This window comes from Callithrix jacchus, chromosome 22 (assembly GCF_049354715.1).
Source record: "Callithrix jacchus isolate 240 chromosome 22, calJac240_pri, whole genome shotgun sequence".
Taxonomy (NCBI): Eukaryota; Metazoa; Chordata; class Mammalia; order Primates; family Cebidae; genus Callithrix; species Callithrix jacchus.
Genome location: NC_133523.1, coordinates 16,552,795 through 16,575,798, shown reverse-complemented (window position 1 = coordinate 16,575,798; position 23,004 = coordinate 16,552,795). Strand labels below are relative to the sequence as shown.

The window sequence follows — 23,004 nt, the reverse complement described above, 5'->3', positions numbered from 1 at the left end:
GCCCTCCCTTTGAACGCCCAGGATCCCTGCCTGCTAGGTAAGAGCTGGCGATGCCTCCGGGCTCTGCCCAGACCCTGGGGGAGGACGGTGGTGGCTGGGGATGGCAGGGCTGGTGCAGGGTGCTGCCAGGGCAAAGCCGAGCTCGCCTTCCAGGCCTCGGAGGAAAGCTGCCAGACAGGAGCTGAGACTCGCATCCCCCAGGCGCTCCCTTCTCAGCTTCAACCAAGGTCCCCCGAGTTGCCCGCCTTGCGGACTTGCAGGAGTCACTGCGCATGCGCCACCGGCTGCTGGTGTTGCGATGGGGGTGGGAGTCGGGGTTGGGGGAGGGACTGGGGGGCGGAGTTCCCAGCCCCCACCCTCCAAGCCTTCCCTGTCCAGACACAGGGTGCCCTACCATGCCAGAATGCAGAATGTTGGGGATTATAAACAGGGGAGGCTGAGGCGGGAGGGTGGCTTGAGGCCAGGAGTTCAAGACCAGCCTGGGCAACAGAGCCAGACCCCGTTTCTACAAACATTTTTCAGAAACAAACAAACAAACGAAAAAAACCAATGGCGTTTTCTGGGCCCAAACATCACCTCTGACTTTTTCTTTTCTTTCAATATTAAAAAAAATAATATTTTGTTAAAAAATGGTTTTTGGAGAAAGGGGTCCGGGCTGGTCTCTAACCCCTGACCTCAAGCTATCCTCCTGCCTCAGCCCACCAAGTAGCTGGGATTGCATTCGGGTGCCACTGCCATGGAAGCTTTATTTTAAACTTGATTGAGGCTGGGCACAGTGGCTCACACCTGTAATCCCAGCACTGTGGGAAGCTCATGCAGGCGTATCACTTGAGGTCGGGAGTTTGAGACCAGCCTGGCCAACATGGTGAAATACCATCTCTACTAAAAACACAAAAATTACCCAGGCATGGTGGTGGCGGGCGCCTGAAATCCCTGCTACTTTGGAGGCTGAGTCAGGAGAATCACTTTAACCTGGGAGGTGGAGGTTGCAGTGAGCTGAGATCATGCCACTGCACTCCAGCCTGGGCAACAGGGAGAATCTGTCAAAACAACAAACAAACAAACAAAAAACAAGTAACAACAACAAAAAAACCCACTTGATTGGCTGATGTCGAGGGCGAGATAAAGAGGACATGCGATGTGATTCTATTTCTATAAAGGGCAAAACTAGGCATCACAGGCTCTGCCATTAGAATTAGGATAGGATTTGTCTCGGAGACCTGGGGCTCCTCCAAGTTTTCTGGGACTAAGAATGTGCTCGTTCTTTGTATGGGCGTTGGTGACCTCAAAGTGTCCCTTTGGTAAGGAATTTTTTTTTTTTTCTGAGACGGAGTCTCTGTCACCCAGGTCGTAGTGCAGTGGCGCGAGATCTCGGCCCACTGTAGTCTCCGCCTCCTGGGTTCCAGTGATTCTCCTGCCTCAGCCTCCCGAGTAGCTTGGATCACAGGCCTGTGCCACTACGCCCAGCTAATTTTTTTGTATTTTTCGTAGAGATGGGGTTTCACCATGTTGGCCAGGATGGTCTCGATCTCCTGACCTCATGATCCGCCCGCCTTGGCCTCCCAAAGTGCTGGGATTACAGGCATGAGCCACCGCGCCCGGCAGTAAGGTTCTTTCCCCTGCAAGACTTCCCTTCCCTTGGTAACCACCGCGCACCACTGTGCCGATTGCCCTTCCTGTTTGGTTGAACAGGCATTGGTAAACTGCTTACCGGCACATTATCAGGAAGTGTAGGAACTAACGCAGATTAATTGAGGTGACCCTTTAGGCCTGGATTGGGCTGAGCAAACCGCCTCACCGAGGCTGCTGGGGAGTCAGCCCATTTCACAGCTATGAAAGCTGAGTCCTAGGGGTCCTAGTCTTCTGGGACTGAGTCTTAAACCTCATTTGACCCCGCGTGTTTTCTCAAGCCTGTAATCCCAGCACTTTGGGAGGCCAAGGCGGGTGGATGACCTGAGGTCAGGAGTTCCAGACCAGTCTAGTCAACACGGTGAAACCCCGTCTCTACTAAAAAAACAAAAATTAGCCGGGTGTGGTAGCGCATGCCCCCTGTAATCCCAGCTCCTTGGGAGGCTGAGGCAGGAGAATCGCTTGAAGCCGGGAGGCGGAGTGAGCTGAGATTGCGCCACTCCACTCCAGTCTGGGGACAGAACCAGAGTCCATCCCAAAACCAAAAACCTCATTAATGCGGCCCCACCACTGCCCCAGGGTATTATTTTGGAACATTGTTTTGTATTTTGTTTTTTTTTTTTTAAGAGAGAGATAAGGTCTTGCTCTGTTGCCCAGGCTGGAGTGCAGTAGTGTGATCATAGCTCGATGTAGCCTCAACCTCTAGGGCTGAAGGCATCCTCCCTCCTCAGCCTCCCAAGTGGCTGGGACTATGGGGGTGTACCACCATGCCCTGCTAAATGAGGTCTTAGATTCCTAGCCTTAGTGATCCACATGCCTCGGCCTCTCAAAGTGCTGGGATTACAAGGGATTTTTTTTTTTCTTTTTGAGAAGTGCTCTCACTATATTGCCCAGTCTGGCTTCAAACTCCTGGTCTCAGCCAGGCAGGGTGGCTCATACCTGTAATCCAGCATTTTGGGAGGCTGAGGCAGATCACTTGAAGCCAGGAGTTCAAGACCAGCCTGGACAACATAGTGAAACCCCGTCTCTACTAAAAATACAAAAAAAATTAGCTGGGCGTGGTGACGCACACCTGTAATGCCCCAGCTACTGGGGTGGCTGAGGCCGGAGAATCTCTTGAATCTGGGAGGCGGAGGTTGCAGCGAGCTGAGATTGCACCACAGCACTCCAGCCTGGGCAACAGCGCAAGACTATGTCTCAAAAAAACAAAGATCAAACTCCTGGTCTCAAGCTATCCTTCCTCCTTGGCCTCCGGAAGTGCCGGGGTACAGGCGTGAACCCCTGCGCCCGCTGGAACACGGGTTTTTGGGTCTTTTGTTTGTTTTTCCCCAGCATTTTCTCGGATCTTCTCCATTTGGGTCAATCTGAGTGACCCGCTTCTTCTCCCCGATTCTTCTCAGGGGACTTGAAGATCCACCCTTTTCCCCAGCCCAGCTGGGGGCCCTGAGCGCTGAGGTTTCTCAGGGCAAGTGAGCGAGACGGTGGGAGGTGTTGGGGGCTGGGAAGCAGGGAGCCAGTTTCCTCCTTGGCCCATCTCAAGAAGGCTTTCTTTCTCTCTCTCTTTTTTTTTTTTTTGTTTTTTGAGATGGAGTCTCACTCTGTTGTCCAGGCTGGAGTGCAGTGGTGTTATCTTGGCTCACTGCAACCTCTGCCTTGCATGTTCAAGTGATTCTCCTGCCTCAGCCTCCCAAGTAGCTGGGATTACAGGAACACACCACCACACCCGGTTAAGTTTTGTACTTTTTAGAGACAGGGTTTCACCATGTTGACCAGGCTGGCCTCAAACACCTGACCTCAAGTGATCCCCACCACACCCCCCACCTCGGCCTCCAAAATGGTGTGATTACAGGCGTGAGCCACCGAGCCCGGCCTCCAGCACGCCTTTCCATGCTGCCCCTACCCCATAAGTCCAGTCCCTTCTGGCCAGGACTGAGGGGCTGCCTCTCTGTGCCCCAGGCAAGCTGCCCTCATGGCACCTCCAAACGAAGAGACGCCCCTGATCCCTCAGCGTTCCTGCAGCCTCTTGTCCACGGAAGCTGGTGCCCTACAAGTGCTGCTGCCTGCCCGGGGCCCAGGGCCCCCCCAGCGCCTATCTTTCTCCTATGGGGACCACTTGGCTGAGGACCTGTGTGTGCAGGCTGCCAAGGCCAGCGGTGAGTGCATCCCTAGAAGATCGGGCCAGAGGGAAGGACAGGGCTATGTGGAGCCAAGAATGGGAACTGGAATAGATGCCTATAGAAATCAGCATTGGAGCTGGGGCTTTGAGGGATGAGTAGGAGTTTGGCAATGGAGAAGGGTGTGAAGGGTGGGCCTTTGAGGCAGAGGGAATGGTCTGTGCAAAAACTGAAAGGTGTGACCCGCACATGAAGGGGACAGCTGGTCATCCCTTGTGGTATGGAAGGGATCTGGATGGTTGGGTATGAGCCTGGCACTCCTGCAGGGCACAGGCGAGGTGACTCAGGAGGGTGCTGATGGAACCGCCTCCTATAGGCATCCTGCCTGTGTACCACTCCCTCTTTGCTCTGGCCACCGAGGACCTGTCCTGCTGGTTTCCCCCAAGTCACATCTTCTCCGTGGAAGATGCCACCACCCATGTCCTCTGCTACAGGATTCGGTAGGAAGTGCGTCCCAAAACCCAGGGATTGTACAATGTTATCTCCTTGCATTTCAAGGTGCCCACACCCCCGTCCCAGGGAGGGGACATGATCACTACTCATTTCTCAGATGAGGAAACAGACCAGAGAGGGTGGGTCACTTGCCCAAGGTCACACAGCAAGTTAAAGGTACAAGCTGGGCTCTGTGAGGCCTCCACCATACCATCACTCCTTCTGAGACTAGGTTTCACTTTCAACCCAGGGTTCTTTCCCCCTCACAGCTTTTACTTCCCCAATTGGTGTGGGCTGGAGAAGTGCCACCGCTTTGGGCTGCGAAAGGATTTGGCCAGCGCTGTCCTTGACCTGCCAGTCCTGGAGCACCTCTTTGCCCAGGTGGGGCTCTGCCTGGGGTTTGGCCCAGGGGGTTGGGCGTCCGAGGAGCAACATCAGGGCTGGCTTGCAATCAGGTGGGACCTCGTCTGACCCTCCCTGTGGCAGTCCAGGGGTGTGGGTCTGCCCAGGATTGGGGGTTCTGCAGGTTAACATCAGGGCTTGAAGCTGGGTGACCTCAGCTAATGCTCCCTGTGGGGTGCCCCCAGCACCGCAGTGACCTGGTGAGTGGACGCCTCGCTGTGGGCCTCAGCCTCAAGGAGCAGGGTGAGTGTCTCAGCTTGGCTGTGCTGGACCTGGCCCGGATGTCAAGAGAGCAGGCCCAGCGGCCAGGAGAACTGTTGAAGACTGTCAGGTGAGAGCCACCAGGCTGTGGGGACCGCCTCTGCTTGGGAGTGAGCAATGTGGGCTCCATCCGGTGCCAGGCTCCCACCATGCAGCTCCCCTGCAATCTTTCAGGGTGCTCCTATGACACGGCGTCTCCCATGAACCCAGCCCTCCCCACCCCCAGGCTCCAGCTGGACAGACACCTGACTTTGCCCAGCTAAAAGGCGTGTGGGGTCCCTGTCCGACCTGTGGGCGCCAGTGGCCCTCTCGTACTCTGAGGTCCAGTCCCCATACCTGCCCCTGAATGAGAGTTCCTATGTGCCTCGTGCCCCAACTGGGGCCTCGCCCCAGCCCCTGGGCTAAAGCCTGGGTTTGTCTGTGTCCCTGCGGGGACTCCTCCCCACGCTAAGGGCCGGCTCCCTCCCCTCCAACCTCTGCAGCTACAAGGCCTGCCTACCCCCCGGCCTGCGCGACCAGATCCAGGGCCTGGGCTTCGTGACGCGGAGGCGTATTCGGAGGACTGTGCGCAGGGCCCTGCGCCGCGTGGCCTCCTGCCAGGCCGACCGGCAGTCGCTCATGGCCAAGTACATCATGGACCTGGAGAGGCTGAATCCGGCCGGGGCCGCCGAGACCTTCCACGTGGGCCTCCCCGGGGGCCCTGATGGCCAGGACGGGCTGGGGCTGCTCCGCGTGGCAGGTGACAGCGGCCTCGCCTGGAGCCCTGGAGGACAGGAGGTGAGGGCGGACCCCCCGCTGGGCGGGGCCAATGGGGGCGGGGCTAGGTAGAGCCCGCAGAGTGGGCTGGGTGGTGGGGCGGAGCCAAAGCGAAAGCGTCGGGGAAGTGGACGAGGCTTAAGGAGGGGAGGGGCTTAGGAAGGGAGGAGACTACGGGAGTGGGAGGGGCAAGCGAGTGAAGGGTGGGGCTGAGCGACGCGGGAATTAAAAATGGGAGGGGCTGAGGAGGGGAGTGGGTGGGTGGGCGCCGGAAGGAGGGAGTGAGGCTCCGAGAGCTGGGAGGCTGTGAAGCAGGGCAGAGATCCAGGGGCAGGGCACTGGCAGAGAGAAGGAGGCGGGGATAGGCAGGGGGTGGGTGGGAGATGTTGGGGGATGGGCAGGGGAGGGGTTGAGAGGGGTGGGGTTGACAGGAGGGAGCGGGATTTGGCGGGGTTGAGCGGGAAAGGGGTGGAGAAGGAGAGGGCGTGGCTGGGTGTTCCGGCTCGTGGGCGTGGGTTGGTGGGGTACAGCAGGGTCCCCCCCTCTATCCTTCCCTCCTTCCCAGGACCTCCAGCCCTTCTGCGACTTTCCAGAAATCGTAGACATTAGCATCAAGCAGGCCCCGCGCGCTGGCCCGGCCGGGGAGCACCGTCTGGTGACTGTCACCAGGACAGACAATCAGATTTTGGTGGGTGCAGGCTCCCCTCCCCTCCGGCCTTACCCCGAGGGCGGGACCGGCACCCTCGGGTTGCAGTGGGCTCCGACACTCCTCCCTCGCAGGAGGCCGAGTTCCCGGGGCTGCCCGAGGCGCTGTCCTTTGTGGCGCTCGTGGACGGCTACTTCCGGCTGACCACGGACTCCCAGCACTTCTTCTGCAAGGAGGTGGCACCGCCGAGGCTGCTGGAGGAGGTGGCCGAGCAGTGCCACGGCCCCATCACGTAAGGACCTGCCCTCCATTCCCACCTCTGCGGCTACGCAGGGCCCCTCCCCTTCTCGCCTCAGCGACCTCACCTTCCAGGAGCCCCGGACAGGGGCCAAATGCCCACACCAGACGTGCCACACAATCAGCCTCGGTGAAGCTGGAGTCTCCTGCTCTGCGGGGCGACCACTACTCTCTCTCAGACCCCAGGGCCATCTCCTGTAGTCGGACAATTCACCCACCTTCACCTACAGGCTCTTGTTCAATCTCCCAGGAAAGGCGGGCATAGTAGCGCACGCCTGCAATCCCAGCGCCTTGAGGGGTCAAGGCGGGAGGATTGTTGAACTCGGGAGTTGGAGGCCAGTCTAGGCAACAAGAAAGACCCCAACTCTACAAAAAACATGAAAAAAAAAAAAATAGCTGGGTGTGGTGGTTGGCCTGTAGTCCCAGCGACTCTGGAGGCTGAAGCAGCAGGAGGATCACTTGAGCCCAGCAGTTGGAGGCTGCAGTGAGCTGAGATTGCACTCCTGCCTGGGGAACTGAGCAAGACCCTGTCTCTATTTTTTAAAAAGTCTCCCAGGAAGAGGCCAAGACTTATGGCTGATTTGATAAATGGGGGGAGGGTGTCACCTGGCAAAGATCCCAGGGCTACAGAGGTACTAAATTTGAACCCAGGTCTCTGTCTTCTCCTGTCTCTGACTCTCCTTCCCCTTCCTTCTCACCTTTCCCCACAGTCTGGACTTTGCCATCAACAAGCTTAAGACTGGGGGCTCACTTCCTGGCTCCTATGTTCTCCGCCGCAGCCCCCAGGACTTTGAGAGCTTCCTCCTTACTGTTTGTGTTCAGGTCGGTCTACTGCTAGGGTGGGTAGTGGAGGGCTTCCTGGAGGAGGTGACGTTTGAATTAAGATCTAAAAGATCCGTTGGCATTTGGTTCCTGAAGAATGGGAGGGAAAAGACACCCCCAGTGAAGAGAACAACATATGCAAAGGCCTAGAGACTGCAATGAGTTTGTGGTGCTTTAGGAAGGACTGAGGCTGGGATTCATAACTGTAATCCCAGCACTTTGGGAAGGCCAAGGTGGGTACATCATCTGAGGTCAGGAGTTCAAGACCACCCTGGCCAGTGTGGTGAAACCCCATCTCTACTACAAATAACACAAATTAGCTGGGTGTGGTGGTACAGGCCTGTAATCCCAGGTACTTGGGAGGCCGAGGCAGGAGAATCACTTGAACCTGGGAGATGAAGATTGCAGTGAGCAGAGATTGCACCATTGCACTCCAGCCTAGGGCAACAGAGCAAGACTCTGTCAAAGAAGGAAAGAAGGAAAGAAAGAGAGAGAAAGGAAGGAAGGAAGGAAAAAGAGATGAAAGAAAGAAGGAAAGAAAGAGAGGGAGGGAGAAAATAGAAAAAAAGGAGGAAGGGAGGGAAGGAGGGAGGAAGGAAAGAGAAAGGAAGGAAGGAAAGAGAGAAAGAGAGATGAAAGAAAGAAAAAAGGAGGAAAGAGAGAAAGGAAGGGAGGGAAGGAGGGGAGAAGGAAAGAGAGAGAAAGGAAGAAAGGAAGAGAGAAGGAGGGAGAGTGCTGCCCACTCCCACTCAGGGACCACTCACTCTTCTCTGCAGACCCCCCTCGGTCCTGATTACAAGGGCTGCCTCATCCGGCGCAGCCCCACAGGATCCTTTTTTCTGGTTGGCCTCAGCCAACCCTACAGCAGTGTTCGAGAGCTCCTGGCAACCTGCTGGGATGGAGGGCTGCACGTAGATGGGGTCCCAGTGACCCTCACCTCCTGCTGTATCCCCAGACCCAAAGGTGAGCCCTCTCCTTCCCTGAAATGAGTGGCTGATCTGGGACCCTGGCTTTCTATGTCTGTGACAGCTCCTGTGTGGGTGGCAAGTGGCAGAAACTGCAGGTCAAGGTGGATTAGGGAAGAAAAGGTGATTTATTGGCTCAGCAGTTAGAGATAAATAACCTTCAGGTCTGGCTTGATCTAAGTATAGCTAGATTTGAGCCATGCCGTCTGCCCCTAGTCCCTCTCCATCTCTCAGCTCTTCCTCTGGGTGAATTTCACTCTGAGACAAACCCCTCTGATGGGACAACTCTGAGATGTGAGTTCTTCAGAGTCTCCCAGAATCTCTAGTAGAACTGAGCCCTGTTTGTTCACATTGTCTGCAGTGCTACCTGCTCAGTAAGACCCCTGCAGGGCTCCTCCCTTCCCTGTCTCTCATCCCAGATCCCTATGGGGACTTTCTGGATCTCCTTCTCTTCCCTCCCTTCCCTTCCCTTCCCGTCCCCTCCCCTTCCCTCCCTCCCTCCCTCCCTCCCTCCCTCCCTGCCTTCCTTCCTTCCTTCCTTCCTTCCTCCCTTCCTTCCTTCCTTCCATTTGTTTTTGGATGGAGTTTCTCTCTTGTTGCCCAGGCTGGAGTGCAATGGCAGGATCTCCACTCACTGTGACCTCTGCCTCCCAGGCTCAAGCCATTCTTTTGTCTCAGCCTGCCGAGTAGCTGGGATTACAGGCATGCGCCACCACACCCAGCTAGTTTTGTATTTTTAAGTAGAGACAGGGTTTCTCCATGTTGGACAGGCTGGTCTTGAACTCCCAACCTCAGGTGATCCACCCATCTCGGCCTCCCAAAGTGCTGGGATTACAGGCATGAGCCACTGCACCCAGCCTCTTCTGGATCTCCTTTCAAATAAATCATGTGCCAGCCAGGTGTGGGGGCTCACGCCTGTAATCCCAGCACTTTGGGAGGCTGAGTCAGATGGATCACTTGAGGTCAGGAGTTTGAGACCAGCATGGCCAACATGGTGAAATTCCATCTCTACTAAAAATACAAAAATTATCCGTGCATGGTGGCGCACACCTGTAGTCCCAGCTACTCAGGAGGCTGAGGCAGGAGAATCACTTGAACCTAGGAGGCGGAGGTTGCAGTGAGCAGAGATTACATCACTGCCCTCCAGCCTGGATGACACAGCAAGACCCCATCTCAACAACAGCAATGACAACAGAAAACAAATAAACCGTGTGCCCTGGAGTCTTCATCTCGGGGTCGGCTTCTAGGGGGTACCCCAAACTAAGGAGTGCGATGGCGCCATCTCGGCTCGCTGCAACCTCTGATTTCACCTCTGATTTCTGGTTTACTTGGGGACATTTCAGCTCTGATTTCTGGTGTTTCTCCCTCATTCTGTCCCCATAGAAAAGTCCAACCTGATTGTGGTCCGGAGAGGTCACAGCCCACCCACGTCCTCCCTGGTTCAGCCCCAATCCCAATGCCAGCTGAGTCAGATGACATTTCACAAGATCCCTGCGGACAGCCTGGAGTGGGTAAGGGGCCCTGGGAAATGGGGTGATACCTCAGTCTGGGGTCCAGAGACGCAGATGTGTGGCCTCAGGCATGTGCTGTAAGTTTTTTTTGCCTCGGTTTTCTCATCTGTAAAATGGCGCCAGCAGTGGTGTCTCAGGTGGGCCGGGATGCTGCAGGAACCCTCACTGGGCTCTTCTGCTGTCTCCTCACCATCCAGCATGAGAACCTGGGCCACGGGTCCTTCACCAAGATTTACCGGGGCTGTCGCCACGAGGCAGTGGATGGGGAGGCCCGAAAGACAGAGGTGCTGCTGAAGGTGATGGACGCCAAACACAGGAACTGCATGGAGGTGAGTGGGGTGGGGACCAGACCTTTGGAGGCAGGGCTGGCTGGAGAGGGGGTCATGGACACAGAGAAATTTAAAAACACACAGGGCCTGGGCGCGGTGGCTCATGCCCTCCTGCTGAGGCAGGAGGATGGTTTCAGGCCAGGAGTTCCAGAACAGCCTACGTAACATCCCAAGACCTCGTCTCTACAAAAAAATTTTAAAAATCAGCCAGGTGTGGTGGCACGTGCCTGTAGTCCCAGCTACTCAGGAGGCTGAGGGGGGAGGATCACTTAAGCACAGGGGTTTGAGGCTGCAGGGAGCTTTGATCACCCCACTGCACTCCAGCCTGGGTGACAAAGGGAGACCCTGCCTCTAAAAAACAGAACAGGCCACGTGTGGTCACTCACGCCTGTAATCCCAGCACTTGGGGAGGCGGAGGTGGGCAGATCACTTGAGGCCAGGAGTTGGAGACCACCCTGGGCAACATGGCAAAACCCCATCTGTACCAAAACAAAAATTTAGCCCGGCGTGGTGGTGGGCACCTGTAGTCCTGGCTACTCGGGAGGCTGAGTCTGGAGAATCACTTGAACCCAGGAAGTGGAGGTTGCAGTGAGCCAAGAACATGCCACTGCACTCCAGCCTGTCAAAAGAGTGAGACTCCATCTCAATAATAATAATACTAATATTAATAAATAAATAAAGGTAGACTGTAGTGGGAATTTCCATCCCGTATCAGAAAATCACGGTAGTGACCTGGTGCAGTGGCTCACGCCTGCAATCCCAGCACTTTGGGAGGCTGAGGCGGGCAGATCACCTGAGGTCAGGAGGTTGAGACCAGTCTGGCCAACACGGAGAAACCCCGTCTCTACTAAAAAGAAACACAATTAGCGGGGCGTGGTGGTGCGTGCCTGTGATCCCTGCTACCCGGAGTGTGCCCTGGAGTCTTCATCTCAGAGTCGGCTTCTAGGGGGCACCCCAAACTAAGGCAGGAATGCAACGGCGTGATCTCAGCTCACTGCAACCTCTGATTTCAGGCTGAGGCAGGAGAATCACTTGAACCTGGGAGGAGGAGGTTGCAGTGAGCCGAGATTGGGCCATGGCACTCCAGCCTGGGCAATAAGAGTGAAACTCCCTCTCTAAAAACAAAAAAAAAGAAAAAAGAACATCATCATGGTAGTGTTGTATGTACTAATGGCAGACTGCAGGGCCAAAGGCAGCCTGTGGGCAGGTTTTCACCTAAGGCAGCTTTGTGAGCACAAAATTTGGGATCGTTGAAGTGGAAAGAACCCAGGCGTCTTCTCTCCCTTCCCACCCTCCGCAGTCATTCCTGGAAGCAGCGAGCTTGATGAGTCAAGTGTCATACCGGCATCTCGTGTTACTGCACGGCGTGTGCATGGCTGGAGACAGTAAGCCCCCCCCCCGGCCCCCCGCCCCCCCAGTCCAGGCTGTCCTTCCCGCCTCTGTTCTGGGCCTCCATATGACAGCACCAGCAACGTGCTGGACTACCCTGATGGGGGCCGTGTCTATTACCCCTCATTCATGTCTCCCCATCATCACTCCTTGGAAAGCAGCTCCAGGTTCCCACCTGTGCCCAGCCCCAGAATGGTCTGAAGTCAGACAAAACTGGCTTTCCAGTCTCTGCAGCTCTGTACATGACCATTCTGAGCCCTGGTTTCTTTGGTTGGGAGTCCGGGATGGGCTGGGAGCTGGGGACAGAGCTTAGAATGTGATAGGCAGGGCGTGACGAGGTGTGAGGAGGGCAGCATGGGGCACTGTGGGTGGTCAGAGAGGCTGGGGGTTGGGCAATGCTGTGGGTAGACGGAGATGCATTCTAACCTGGAAAGACAAGGGCAGGTGTGAATTAGGAAAGGAAGGAGTGCTCTAGGCAGAGGACACAGAACGTACAAAGGGTTAGAAGTGAGATACAGAGGTTGGGCACAGTGGGTCACGCCTGTAATTGAAAAGCTGAAGCAGGCGGATCACCTGAGATCAGTAGTTAGCCTGGCCAGCATGGCGAGACCTCATCTCTACTGAAAATGCAAAATTAGCCAGGTGTGGTGGTACATGCTATAGTTCCAGCTACTTGGAAGGCTAAGGCAGGAAAATGCTTGAGCCTGGGAGGTGGAGATTGCAATAAGCCAAGTTAGCGCCACTCCACTCCAGCCTGGGCCACAGAGTGAGACTCCGTCTCAAAAGAAGCGAAAAGAAAAAGAAAGGAAAGGAAAGGAAGAAAGAGAAGGAAGGAAGGAAGGAAGAAAGGAAGGAAAGAAAAAAGAAACAGCTTGGCATCTTCCAGAAATCCCAAGCCAATTATTCAGAGCTGGAGGTGGGAGTAGAGGGTAGTATGGTATGAACAGAGGCGGCAGGGGAGGGAACAGACAGAGATGAGTGTCTCGAGAGACCATGAGAGCAGAACGTCCTCAACACAAGTGCAGTTCAGTCTCCCAATGCTGCCTCTCCCTGCTGCCAACCAGGCACCATGGTGCAGGAATTTGTACACCTGGGGGCAATAGACATGTATCTGCGCAAGCGTGGCCACCTGGTGCCAGCCAGCTGGAAGCTACAGGTGGTCAAACAGCTGGCCTATGCCCTCAACTATCTGGTGAGTGCTCCTTTGCCTGCTCCACCCTCCATTCGCAGGGAAGCCTTTCTCTCAGGATTGGGAGTGGGCTCTGTAGTATGCATAGGAGTTTGGTAAGGGTTCGAGGGGAGGGCGTTTTAGAATGAGGTTGTGAGAACACTAGAAGGGAACAAGTCATTCATGGATGTCAGGGGGTGTAGTGAATGATGAGGCTAGGCAGGGGAAAAGGCTTCCTAGAAGAAGGGACATTGGAGATGGGGCCTTAAAGGTTGAGTGAAGTTCATCAAGAAAAGAAAAGAAGGTGGGTGCGTCAGGCTGAGGGAACAGCCTAGGTAAAGGCCCACAGGGTAGATGGTGTATTGCACCCCACTGGGGCCTATCAGGCAGTTCCATTGGCAGGAGACCGGGGGCCAGTGTGGAAGAGGTGGGCAGCTTGAACAAGGGCCTTGATTGCCAGGCTAAGGCGCTTGCACTTTGTGTCAAAGGCACTGGGGAGCCACAGGATGGGTTTGAGAAGGGGAGGGTCACAGCCAGGTCAGTGTAGGGGGTAAACTAAAGGGGCAAGACAGGATGTCAGGAGTCAGGGATGATGCTGGAGCATGTCTGAGCAGTACCAAGTGGTTTTGAAGGATGTATAGGAGTTTGCCAAAGAGACTCTTCATTCATCAAACCCTTCCTGGCATTTCCCTATGCCTGGCCCCCTTAGGAGGACAAAGGCCTCCCCCACGGCAATGTCTCTGCCCGAAAGGTGCTCCTGGCTCGGGACGGGGGTGATGGGAGCCCGCCCTTCATCAAGCTGAGTGACCCTGGGGTCAGCCCCACGGTGCTAAGCCTGGAGAGTAAGTTCCTGGAGCTGGAGAAGGGAGGGGCTGAGCGGGGCAAGGAAGTGGATCCCTCATCGCACTTCCATTCCCTCAGTGCTCACGGACAGGATTCCCTGGGTGGCCCCCGAGTGCCTCCAAGGGGCCCAGACACTTAGCCTGGAAGCTGACAAGTGGGGCTTCGGCGCCACCGTCTGGGAGGTGTTTAGTGGCGTCACCATGCCCATCAGTGCCCTGGATCCCGCTAAGGTCAGAGCTCCTCACCTGCCATCGGTCACTGAGCCCCCACTGTGACAGAAGGGCAGACCGATATCCAGTCTGGGAGGTTGGGGTGGGTCTGGTGGGTTGGGGATGACAGACCCCTCCTCTCACCCTCAGAAACTTCAGTTTTATGAGGACCGGCAGCAGCTGCCGGCCCCCAAGTGGACAGAGCTGGCTCTGCTCATTCAGCAGTGCATGGACTACGAGCCAGTCCGGAGACCCTCCTTTCGAGCCATCATCCGTGACCTCAACAGCCTCATCTCTGCAGGTGCCCACTGGGCCTGATTGGGTGGGAAGAGCTGCGATGTCATGGGTAGGGTTAGGCTTGGTCTTGCTGCGTTGCACAGGCTGGTCTTGAATTACTGGCTCAAGCAATCCTCCTGACTTAGTCTCCCAAGTGGGTGGGATGAGAGGCACAGACAACCATGCCCGTGCGATACTTAGTCCTCATTCAACGAGGGTGCCCAGGCCCACAGGAACCTTTCACTTTGTGTCTCCACCCACCTCCGGCCTTGGGTCCCTGTTGGATCCTCTGCAGATAAGAGAGAGTGGAGGGTCCCGTGTTAGGTTTCCATGGGCCAGGACTGGAAGGCACCCAGCACATCTTGTCCATCAGCCCGAGCGCAATCATGTGGCCACATTTCATAGTGGTGGAACGAGGGAAATGAGTTCTCATTATGTCCTCCGTCTTTGTAGCCATGGGGAGTTGCACAGGGTGTGTACTGCACGAGGAGGCTTCCTTTGCCTGGGATGGGGTGGGGACACCTTTTTCCAGTCTCCACAAGGTAGAATTGAGCTTGCAATGGCCCTGCCATATGCACAGAGAGGGTCAATATGCAGATGAAGGTTGCACAGCAAGTCAGCTCAGGAGTGGGGCTGAGGATGAGAAGCGCTGCTTACCACTGGCCATGCCCCCGCCCCAGATTATGAGCTCCTCTCAGACCTCACACCTGGTGCCCTGGCACCTCGTGATGGGCTGTGGAATGGTACCCAGCTCTATGCCTGCCAAGACCCCACGATCTTTGAGGAGAGACACCTTAAGTACATCTCACAGCTGGGCAAGGTAAGGTGGGTGGGGCCGGGGTGGGTTGGAGAGGGTGGGGCAGCATCCGAGCGCCTGGACACCAGCCCCACTATTCCCCAGGGCAACTTTGGCAGCGTGGAGCTGTGCCGCTATGACCCGCTAGGCGACAACACAGGTGCCCTGGTGGCCGTGAAACAGCTGCAGCACAGCGGGCCAGACCAGCAGAGGGACTTCCAGCGGGAGATCCAGATCCTCAAAGCACTGCACAGTGACTTCATTGTCAAGTATCGTGGTGTCAGCTACGGCCCGGGTGAGCCAGCTCCTGGATGAGTGAACCAAGACATATGGATGCTTTTCAAAGTGCAACTCTTACCCTCCTGCATGATTATGGATCCAGATTCTCATGGGTCACAGGTTTGAATCCTGACCCTACCCGTTACCAACTGTGCAACCTTGACTTTTTGGAGCCACAGTTTCTCCAGCTGAAAATGGGTCGTTGTGATATTTACTTGATTTTTGTTTTTGAGACAGAGTCTCGCTCTGACACCCAGGCTGGAGTGCAGTCAGGCAATCTTGGCTCACTGCAACCTCTGCCTCCCGGGTTCAAATGATTCTCCTAAGCCTCCCGAGTAGCAGAAATTATAGGAGTATGCCAGCACACCCGGCTAATTTTTGTTTTTAGTAGAGATGGGTCTTCACCATGTTGGCCAGGATGGTCCTGAACTCCTGACCTAGAGTGAGGCTCCCAAAGTGTTGGGATTACAAGCATGAGCCACCGTGGCTGGCCGTGATATAGAAACAAATCAATGTAGTAGAAGGTACTCAAGAGATATTAGCAATGTGTCATTGTCTTGGTTTCCATGTCACAGTCAGCAAAACTGAGGTCAAGAGGGACACGAGGTCCCGCTGTGAAAGCGGGGTAGGGGGAAAATGGGGGGAGGAGCAGGGCTGGGTCCTGTTGTGACAGCTCCTGCGTCCTCCAGGCCGCCAGAGCCTGCGGCTGGTCATGGAGTACCTGCCCAGCGGCTGCCTGCGCGACTTCCTGCAGCGGCATCGCGCGCATCTCGATGCCAGCCGGCTTCTCCTCTACGCCTCGCAGATCTGCAAGGTGCGAGGGGGCGCCCCGGGACCTGTGGGGACTCAGTTGGCTCGGCCTGGGCAGGGGTCTGCACAGAGGTCGCGGTGAAGGCTGAAGAGTGATGTTTGCGGTCCAGGTCTCGGGGTGGTGGGGTTGACTTGGCTCAGGATCAGAACTGCAGTGAAGGATGGCTCGTGGGTAGGGTTAGGCTTGGGGTCTGGGCTAGGATTAGAGTCCAGGTCAGGCTTGGGGTACCTGCCGAATTATCCTGGGGTCCTCTTGCACGCTCGCCCCACCGGTCCGCAGGGCATGGAGTACCTGGGCTCCCGCCGCTGCGTGCACCGCGACCTGGCAGCCCGGAACATCCTGGTGGAGAGCGAGGCACACGTCAAGATCGCTGACTTCGGTCTAGCCAAGCTGCTTCCGCTTGACAAAGACTACTACGTGGTCCGCGAGCCGGGCCAGAGCCCCATTTTCTGGTGGGGAACCCGCGCCCAGGCTCCCTACTCCCCCAACTACGGCTCTGATCCCGCCCCCAGCCATGGCCCCGCCCCTCCCGCTGCTTGTCCCGCAGCCTTAGCCTCGCCCTTCCTCCGCTCCAGCTGTGGCCCTGCCCACTCCTCAGAGCCCCGCCCCTCAACTGCACTGGCTCCTCCCTCTTTCCTGCCCTACTGTCAGCCGCTCCCAGCCTTAGCCCCGCCCTTCCTCAGCTCTTGCCCCTCCCACTCTTCACAGCCCCACCCCTCCAACTACTCTGGCTCCGCCCCTCGGCGCTGGCTCCCTCTTAGTTCCACTCTTCCCCCCCCCGTTCTGGCCCCTCCCATCCCACGGCTCTGGCCCCGCCCCATCGCCCCTCCACAGTGGCCCCGCCCCCGTCCCCGGCCTGGGGTCTTCCCAGGCACCTCCCAAGGCTGGAGAATCCACCCATCCCACAGCCAGGGAAACCGAGACCCTGGGGATGGGACTGACCTGCTTACAGTCCCCACCTACCCCGACCAGTTCCCCATTCCAAGGCTACCCCCTTCTTCCTGTCCTTTCCTCAAGACCTCCCTGTCCCCTCGCCAGGTATGCCCCCGAGTCCCTCTCGGACAACATATTCTCTCGCCAATCAGACGTCTGGAGCTTCGGGGTTGTCCTGTACGAGCTCTTCAGCTACTGCGACAAAAGCTGCAGCCCCTCGGCGGTGAGTCGGCTCCCTGGGCCCCCAGCCTCCCTCTCCCGGCACGGCCCTTGTAGCCAATCTCCATCCTGTCTGCACCTGCGTCCCTTTTTAGCATGGGGTCACCTGGTTCCAGCATCATAGGCCCCAGTGAAGAGGACCCTCCTCACCTTTCTGACCCCCCACAGTGCAGGCAGCCTCTCCCCACTCCATCACAGATGGCCCCTTCCCCCACACGGGTGCCCCTCCCCCCTCTCCCACAGAGGTCCCTCCCCCACCACTTGCGCTCCTGCTTTGCTCCAGGAGTTCCTGCGGTTGATGGCCTGTGAGCGGGATGTCCCCGCCCTCTGCCGCCTCCTGGAACTGCTGGAGGAGGGCCAGAGGCTGCCAGCACCTCCTGCCTGCCCTGCTGAGGTGAGCGCGGTAGGGCTAGCCTCAGTTTCCCAGTCTGTAGATTGGGCCAGGGTCTCGAGCAACCAGCTAGCGCCTTAGTCTCTGGACTGAGAGGAAAGGCTAGAGTGTGAGGCTGATGAGGATCCTGGCCCCCACTTAGCTACTCTCTCACTGTGTGGCAAGTCAGAGCATTTTCAGAGCCTCAGTTTACCCTTTTTCCAAAATGGGAATAGTAATGCCTTATACGGTGAGGGAGGCCCGGACTCCTGGACGCCTGTGCCTACGGGGCTTATCTGAAAGCTCCGCACAGAGTTGGTGCTCCATAAACGGTGGCGACTTTTCATGGGGAGATGGAGCTCACTCTGTCCTGTTGCCCAGGCTGGGGCCCAGTCATAGATCACTGCAGCCTCCAACATCTGGGCTCAAGTGATCCCCCTGCTTCAGCATCCCCAGTAACAGGGACTGCAGGTGTATACCACCATACCTGGCTAATTTAAAAATAATTTTTTAGGCCGGGCGCGGTGGCTCACGCCTATAATCCCAGCACTGTGGGAGGCCGAGGCGGGTGGATCACAAGGTCAAGAGATCGAGACCATCCTGGTCAACATGATGAAACCCCGTCTCTACTAAAAATACAAAAATTAGCTGGGCATGGTGGTGCACGCCTGTAGTCCCAGCTACTCGGGAGGCTGAGGCAGGAGAATTGCTTGAACCCAGAAAGCGGAGGTTGTGGTGAGCTGAGATCATGCCATTGCACTCCAGTCTGGGTAACAACAGCAAAACTCCATCTCAAATAATAATAATAATAATAATTCTTTAGAGATGGGGGTCTCGCTATGTTGCCCAGGCTGGTCTTGAACTCCCGGACTCAAGCAGTCCTCCTGCCTCAGCCTCCCAAAGTGCTGGGACTACAGGTGTACACCACCATGCCTGGTTATTTTTTTTTTTTAATTTTTTTGTTTAATTTTTTTTTTTTTTTTTGAGACAGAGTCTTGCTCTGTCACCAGGCTGGAGTGCAGTGGCATGATCTTGGGTCACTGCAACCTCTGCCTCCCAGGTTCAAGCGTTCAAGCGATTCTCCTGCCTCAGCCTCCTGAGTAGCTGGGACTATAGGCGCACACCACCATGCCCAGCTAATTTTTATATTTTTAGCAGAGACAGGGTTTCATCATGTTGGCTAGGATGGTCTCGATCTCTTGACCTCGTGATCTACCCACCTCAGCCTCCCAAAGTGCTGGGATTACAGGCCTGAGCCACCACATACCACCCTCTCATGGTTTATAATCATATAATAAGCCCTGTGGAAGTGTCTGACATGCAGTTGGTCATTGATAAATTAATTTGTTCAGGCCAAAAACATTTATTGAGTGCCAACTGTGTGCCATAACTTGTTGGGTTCTGAGGACCCAGATGGGGAGAGAACCCTGTCCTCCCTGTAACTAGCAGAACCTGATAAGAACATTCTGGACTGAGCGCAATGGCTCATGCCTATACTTCCGACACTTTGGGAGGCTGAGGCAGAAGGATCACTGGAGCCCAGGAGTTCCAGACCAGCCTGGGCAACATAGTGAGACCCTCTCTCTACAAACGATACAAGCATTAGCCAGTGTGGTGACATGCATCTGTAGATTCAACTACTTGGGAGGCTGAGGCAGGAGGATTGCTTGAGCCCAGGAGGTCAAGGTTGCCGTGAGCCATTATCATGCCACTGCACCCCAGCCTGCACAACAGAGTGACATCCTGTCTCAAAACAAACAAACAATTCTGGTAGTGATAAGTGCCTTGAAAGAGATGAACAGGCCAGGCACGGTGGCTCAAGCCTGTAATCCTAGCACTTTGGGAGGCCGAGGTGGATGGATCAGGAGGTCAGGCGTTCAAGACCAGCCTGGCCAACATAATGAAACCCCATCTCTTCCAAAAATGAAAAATTAGCCAGGCGTGGTGGCGGGCACCTGTAGTCCCAGCTACTTGGGAGGCTGAGGCAGGAGAATAGCTTGAACCCGGGAGGTGGAGGTTGCGGTGAGCTGAGATCTTGCCATTGCGCTCCAGCCTGGGCAACACAGAGAGACTCTGTCTCAAAAAAAAAAAAATGAACAGAGGGAAATAGTGGGGTGGAGGTGGTCAAAAAGGGCCTCTGGAGGGGAATGATGGAAGGAGGAAGAGCCCACCCACAGGTAAATCTAGAAGGAGACATTTCCAGTGGAGGGCACAGAAGGGGCAAAGGCCCTGGGGAATGAATGAGCCGGGTCCTTTAAGCACCAGTGCAATGGAGGCAGGTTTGACTGCCTGGAACAAATGAGAAAGAGAAGGAGGGAGATGAGTGCAGGAGGGCATCAGGGGAGAGCTGTGTTCTAAGATCCGTAGCGGCCAGGCGCGGTGGCTCACATCTGTAAATCCCAGCACTTTGGGAAGCTGAGGCAGGTGAATCACATAAGGTCAGGAGTTCAAGACCAGCCCGACCAACACGGTGAAACCTCATCTTTACTAAAAATACAAAATTAGCCGGGTGTGGTGGTGGGCACCTGTAATCCCAGCTACTCGGGAGGCTGAGGCAGGAGAATTGCCTGAACCCGGGAGGCGGAGGTTGCAGTGACCTGAGATCACGCCACTGCACTCCAGGCTGGGCAACAAGAGCAAAACTCTGTCTCAAATATATAAATAAATAAAACCCACAGGGAGCCATGGGATGTTTTGGAGCAGAGATGGGATGGAATTTAATTAACGTTTTTTTGTTTTTTTTGAGATGGAGTCCCACTCTGTCACCCAGGCTGGAGTGTGGTGGCGTGATCCCAGCTCACTGCAACCTACACCTCCCATGTTCAAGCAATTCTCCTGCCTCAGCCTCCCAAGGAGCTGGGACTACAGGCATGCGCCACCATGCCAGGCTAAATTTTGGGTTTTTAGTAGAGATGGGGTTTCACCATGTTGGCCAGGCTGGTCTCGAATTCTTGACCTCAGATGATCCGCCACCTTGGCCTCCCAAAGTGCTGGGATTACAGGCATGAGCGGCTTTAATTTATATTTTAAAACTGAATGAGGCCAGGTGCGGTGGCTCATGCCTATAATCCCAGCACTTTGAGAGGCCAAGGGGGGGCGGATAACCTGAGGTCAGGAGTTCGAGACCAGCCTGGACAAGATGGTGAAACCCATCTCTACTAAAAATACAAAATTAGCTGAGCGTGGTGGTATGTGCCTGTAATTGCAGTGACTCAGGAGACTGAGGCAGGAGAATTGCTTGAACCCGGGAGGGGGGGGTTGCAGTGAGCAGAGATTGTGCCACTGCACTCCAGCATGGGCCACAGAGCTAGACAAAAAAACAGATAAACTGAGTGGGAGTTGTGTCCTTCTGACTGCTCAGGCATGACTTCATTGTCTGTCTTCTGCCCCTCAGGTTCACGAGCTCATGAAGCTGTGCTGGGCCACTAGCCCACAGGACCGGCCGTCATTCAGCGCCCTGGGCCCCCAGCTGGACATGCTGTGTGTAGAGTCGAAGCCGGAGGTGTGAGACTCCCACCTTCCCTGCTCACCCATTCTCTGTCCTGCAGACCTCTGGATTAGGTCTCTGTTGACTGGCTGTGTGACCTTAGGCAGGGAGCTGCCCCTCTCTGGGCCTTGTGAGGGTCCTCTACTTCAGGAACACCCCCATGAAATTGCATTTCGGGGGTTCCTGTGGCTTGTGGAATGGCTGTGGCCTTTTGGATTTGTTAAGATTCAGGACAGATGGGCAGATGTGTCAGTGGGGTCTCTGGCTTGAAGACACAGGGAACCAAATTTAAGTCCCTCCCATCTTCCCATCCCCTCAAGCCCTGGCCCTCTGAGTTTCCTTCTCTCTCTCTCTCTCTCTCTCCCCGCGCCCCCCTCTCTCTGTGAGACAGAGTCTCACCCTGCGATCTTGGCTCACCACAACCTCTGCTTCCCAGGTTCAAGCGATTCTCCTGCCTCAGCCTCCCGAGTAGCTGGGATTACAGGTGTGCACCACCACACCCAGCTAGTTTTTGTAGTGTTAGCAGAAACAAGGTTTCACCGTGATGGCTAGGCTGATCCTGAGCTTCTGACCTCAAGTGATCCTCCTGCCTCAGCCTCCCAAAATGTTGGAATAATAGGCATGATCCCCTGTGCCCGGGTTTTTGTTTTTTCTAAATTTATTATTATCATTATTATTGAGGCAGAGTTTCACTCTTGTTGCCCAGACTGGAGTGCAATGGCGCGACCTCGGCTCACTGCAACCTCCGCCTTCTGGGTTCAAGCAGTTCTCCTGCCTCAGCCTCCCGAGTAGCTGGGATTACAGGTGTGAGCTACCACGCCCAGCTACTTTTGTTATTTTTAGTAGAGATGGGGGTTTTACCATGTTGGCCAGGCTGGTCTTGAACTCCTGACCTCAGATGATCTGCCCACCTCAGCCTCCCAAAGTGCTGGGATTATAGGCATGAGCCACCGTGCCTGGCCTATTATTATTATTTTTTTAAGAGACAGGATCTTGCTCTGTTGGCCAGGCTGGTCTCGAACTCCTGGGCTATGGTGATCCTCCTGCCTCAGCTGGGACTACAGGCACCCAGTTTTGAGTCTTATTTCCAATGAGGACATGAGTGTGGCTTTAAATATCTGATCTGACTTTGCTCCCCCGTGTCTGTTTCTCTGGAGGAAGCCAAGGATGAGAGCAGTTGCCGTGGCTGGAACTCTGCTCTTTGGGGGAGCTCGTGTATCCGTTGGGGGTTCTGTAAGGAGGCCGGAGAGGCTGGAGTCTCAGTCCACCCTCATGGAACCTGCCTGTCCCAGGGCTTCAGTTATCTCATCTGTCTGATGGGACCCCTTCTGTCCTCACCCTACAAGGGCCACAAAGGGATGACACAGAACCTGGCAGGAACTTTTCAGGCAATCGAGGGAAGGAAAGACGTTCCTGGCAGAGGGAACAGCATGCCAAGCATGAGAAGGCTGAGTAAGGAGGTTAAGAGCCCAGGTATTGAAGCCTAGGGTTTTGCCACTTCTGCGCTGTATGATGGTGGGCAAGTTCCTTTTCCTCTCTGGGTCTCAGTTCTGTCCCCTGCAAAATGGGCAGAGCTTACCCCTTGGCTGGGCAGGGTCAACTTTCTGACTGGTGATAGGGATTCTCATGCAGGTTTAGCTCCTCCTCACCAACCTGCAAAGCTCTTCCGCCACTTTTGCCTCCTTAGAAAACTTTTATCCATCTCTTAAAACCCTTGCAGCCTTCCCTCACATTCCCCCACCACTATTCCAGCCCTGTCCTTCCCTCCAGCCCCTCTCTGACCCTGGGGCTGGGGAAGTGTCTGTGTCCAGCTGTCCTTCCTGGCCTTGGGGTTACTTGGGGGCTGGGCCAAGGCCTCGGCACAGAGGCGGCTGTGGGAGTGTTTGTTGACTGAATAAAGAAATTCAATGGAAAAGATGGTTTGTGCTCAACTTGGGGCAATGGGGAACCTGAGAGGTTGTGTGAGCTAGGAGGGATATGGAGGGCTGTGGGCCAGAGAC

The 23,004-nt window shown here is 55.6% G+C and overlaps 1 protein-coding gene across 2 annotated transcripts; it reads left to right on the top strand.

Annotated features, from left to right (window-relative positions):
- JAK3 (Janus kinase 3) lies at positions 1 to 22,919 on the top strand. 2 transcript variants are annotated; one of them, XM_035287066.3, is made up of 24 exons: positions 1 to 37; positions 3,586 to 3,782; positions 4,120 to 4,243; positions 4,505 to 4,616; positions 4,823 to 4,968; positions 5,381 to 5,675; positions 6,220 to 6,342; positions 6,435 to 6,592; positions 7,308 to 7,419; positions 8,196 to 8,382; positions 9,768 to 9,895; positions 10,093 to 10,224; positions 11,525 to 11,609; positions 12,678 to 12,805; positions 13,491 to 13,623; positions 13,703 to 13,854; positions 13,984 to 14,134; positions 14,790 to 14,929; positions 15,011 to 15,200; positions 15,874 to 15,998; positions 16,275 to 16,447; positions 17,034 to 17,151; positions 17,431 to 17,541; positions 20,912 to 22,919. In XM_035287066.3, exons 2-24 carry the CDS (start codon positions 3,599 to 3,601, stop codon positions 21,023 to 21,025), a joined length of 3,321 nt encoding a protein of 1,106 aa, XP_035142957.2. In that variant the 5' UTR covers positions 1 to 37; positions 3,586 to 3,598; the 3' UTR covers positions 21,026 to 22,919. The 2 variants fall into 2 exon arrangements, with proteins under 2 accessions (XP_035142957.2, XP_035142958.2); XM_035287067.3 differs by lacking the exon at positions 17,431 to 17,541.
- Positions 22,920 to 23,004: the final 85 nt, after the last annotated feature.

Coding starts and splice junctions, on each gene's coding strand:
- JAK3 (XM_035287066.3), top strand. CDS start 3,599: ATGGCACCTCCAAACGAAGAGACGCCCCTGATCCCTCAGCGTTCCTGC. Junction 11,610..12,677: donor CGTGTGCATGGCTGGAGACA/GTAAGCCCCCCC, acceptor GCTGCCAACCAG/GCACCATGGTGCAGGAATTT. Junction 15,999..16,274: donor ACGCCTCGCAGATCTGCAAG/GTGCGAGGGGGC, acceptor ACCGGTCCGCAG/GGCATGGAGTACCTGGGCTC.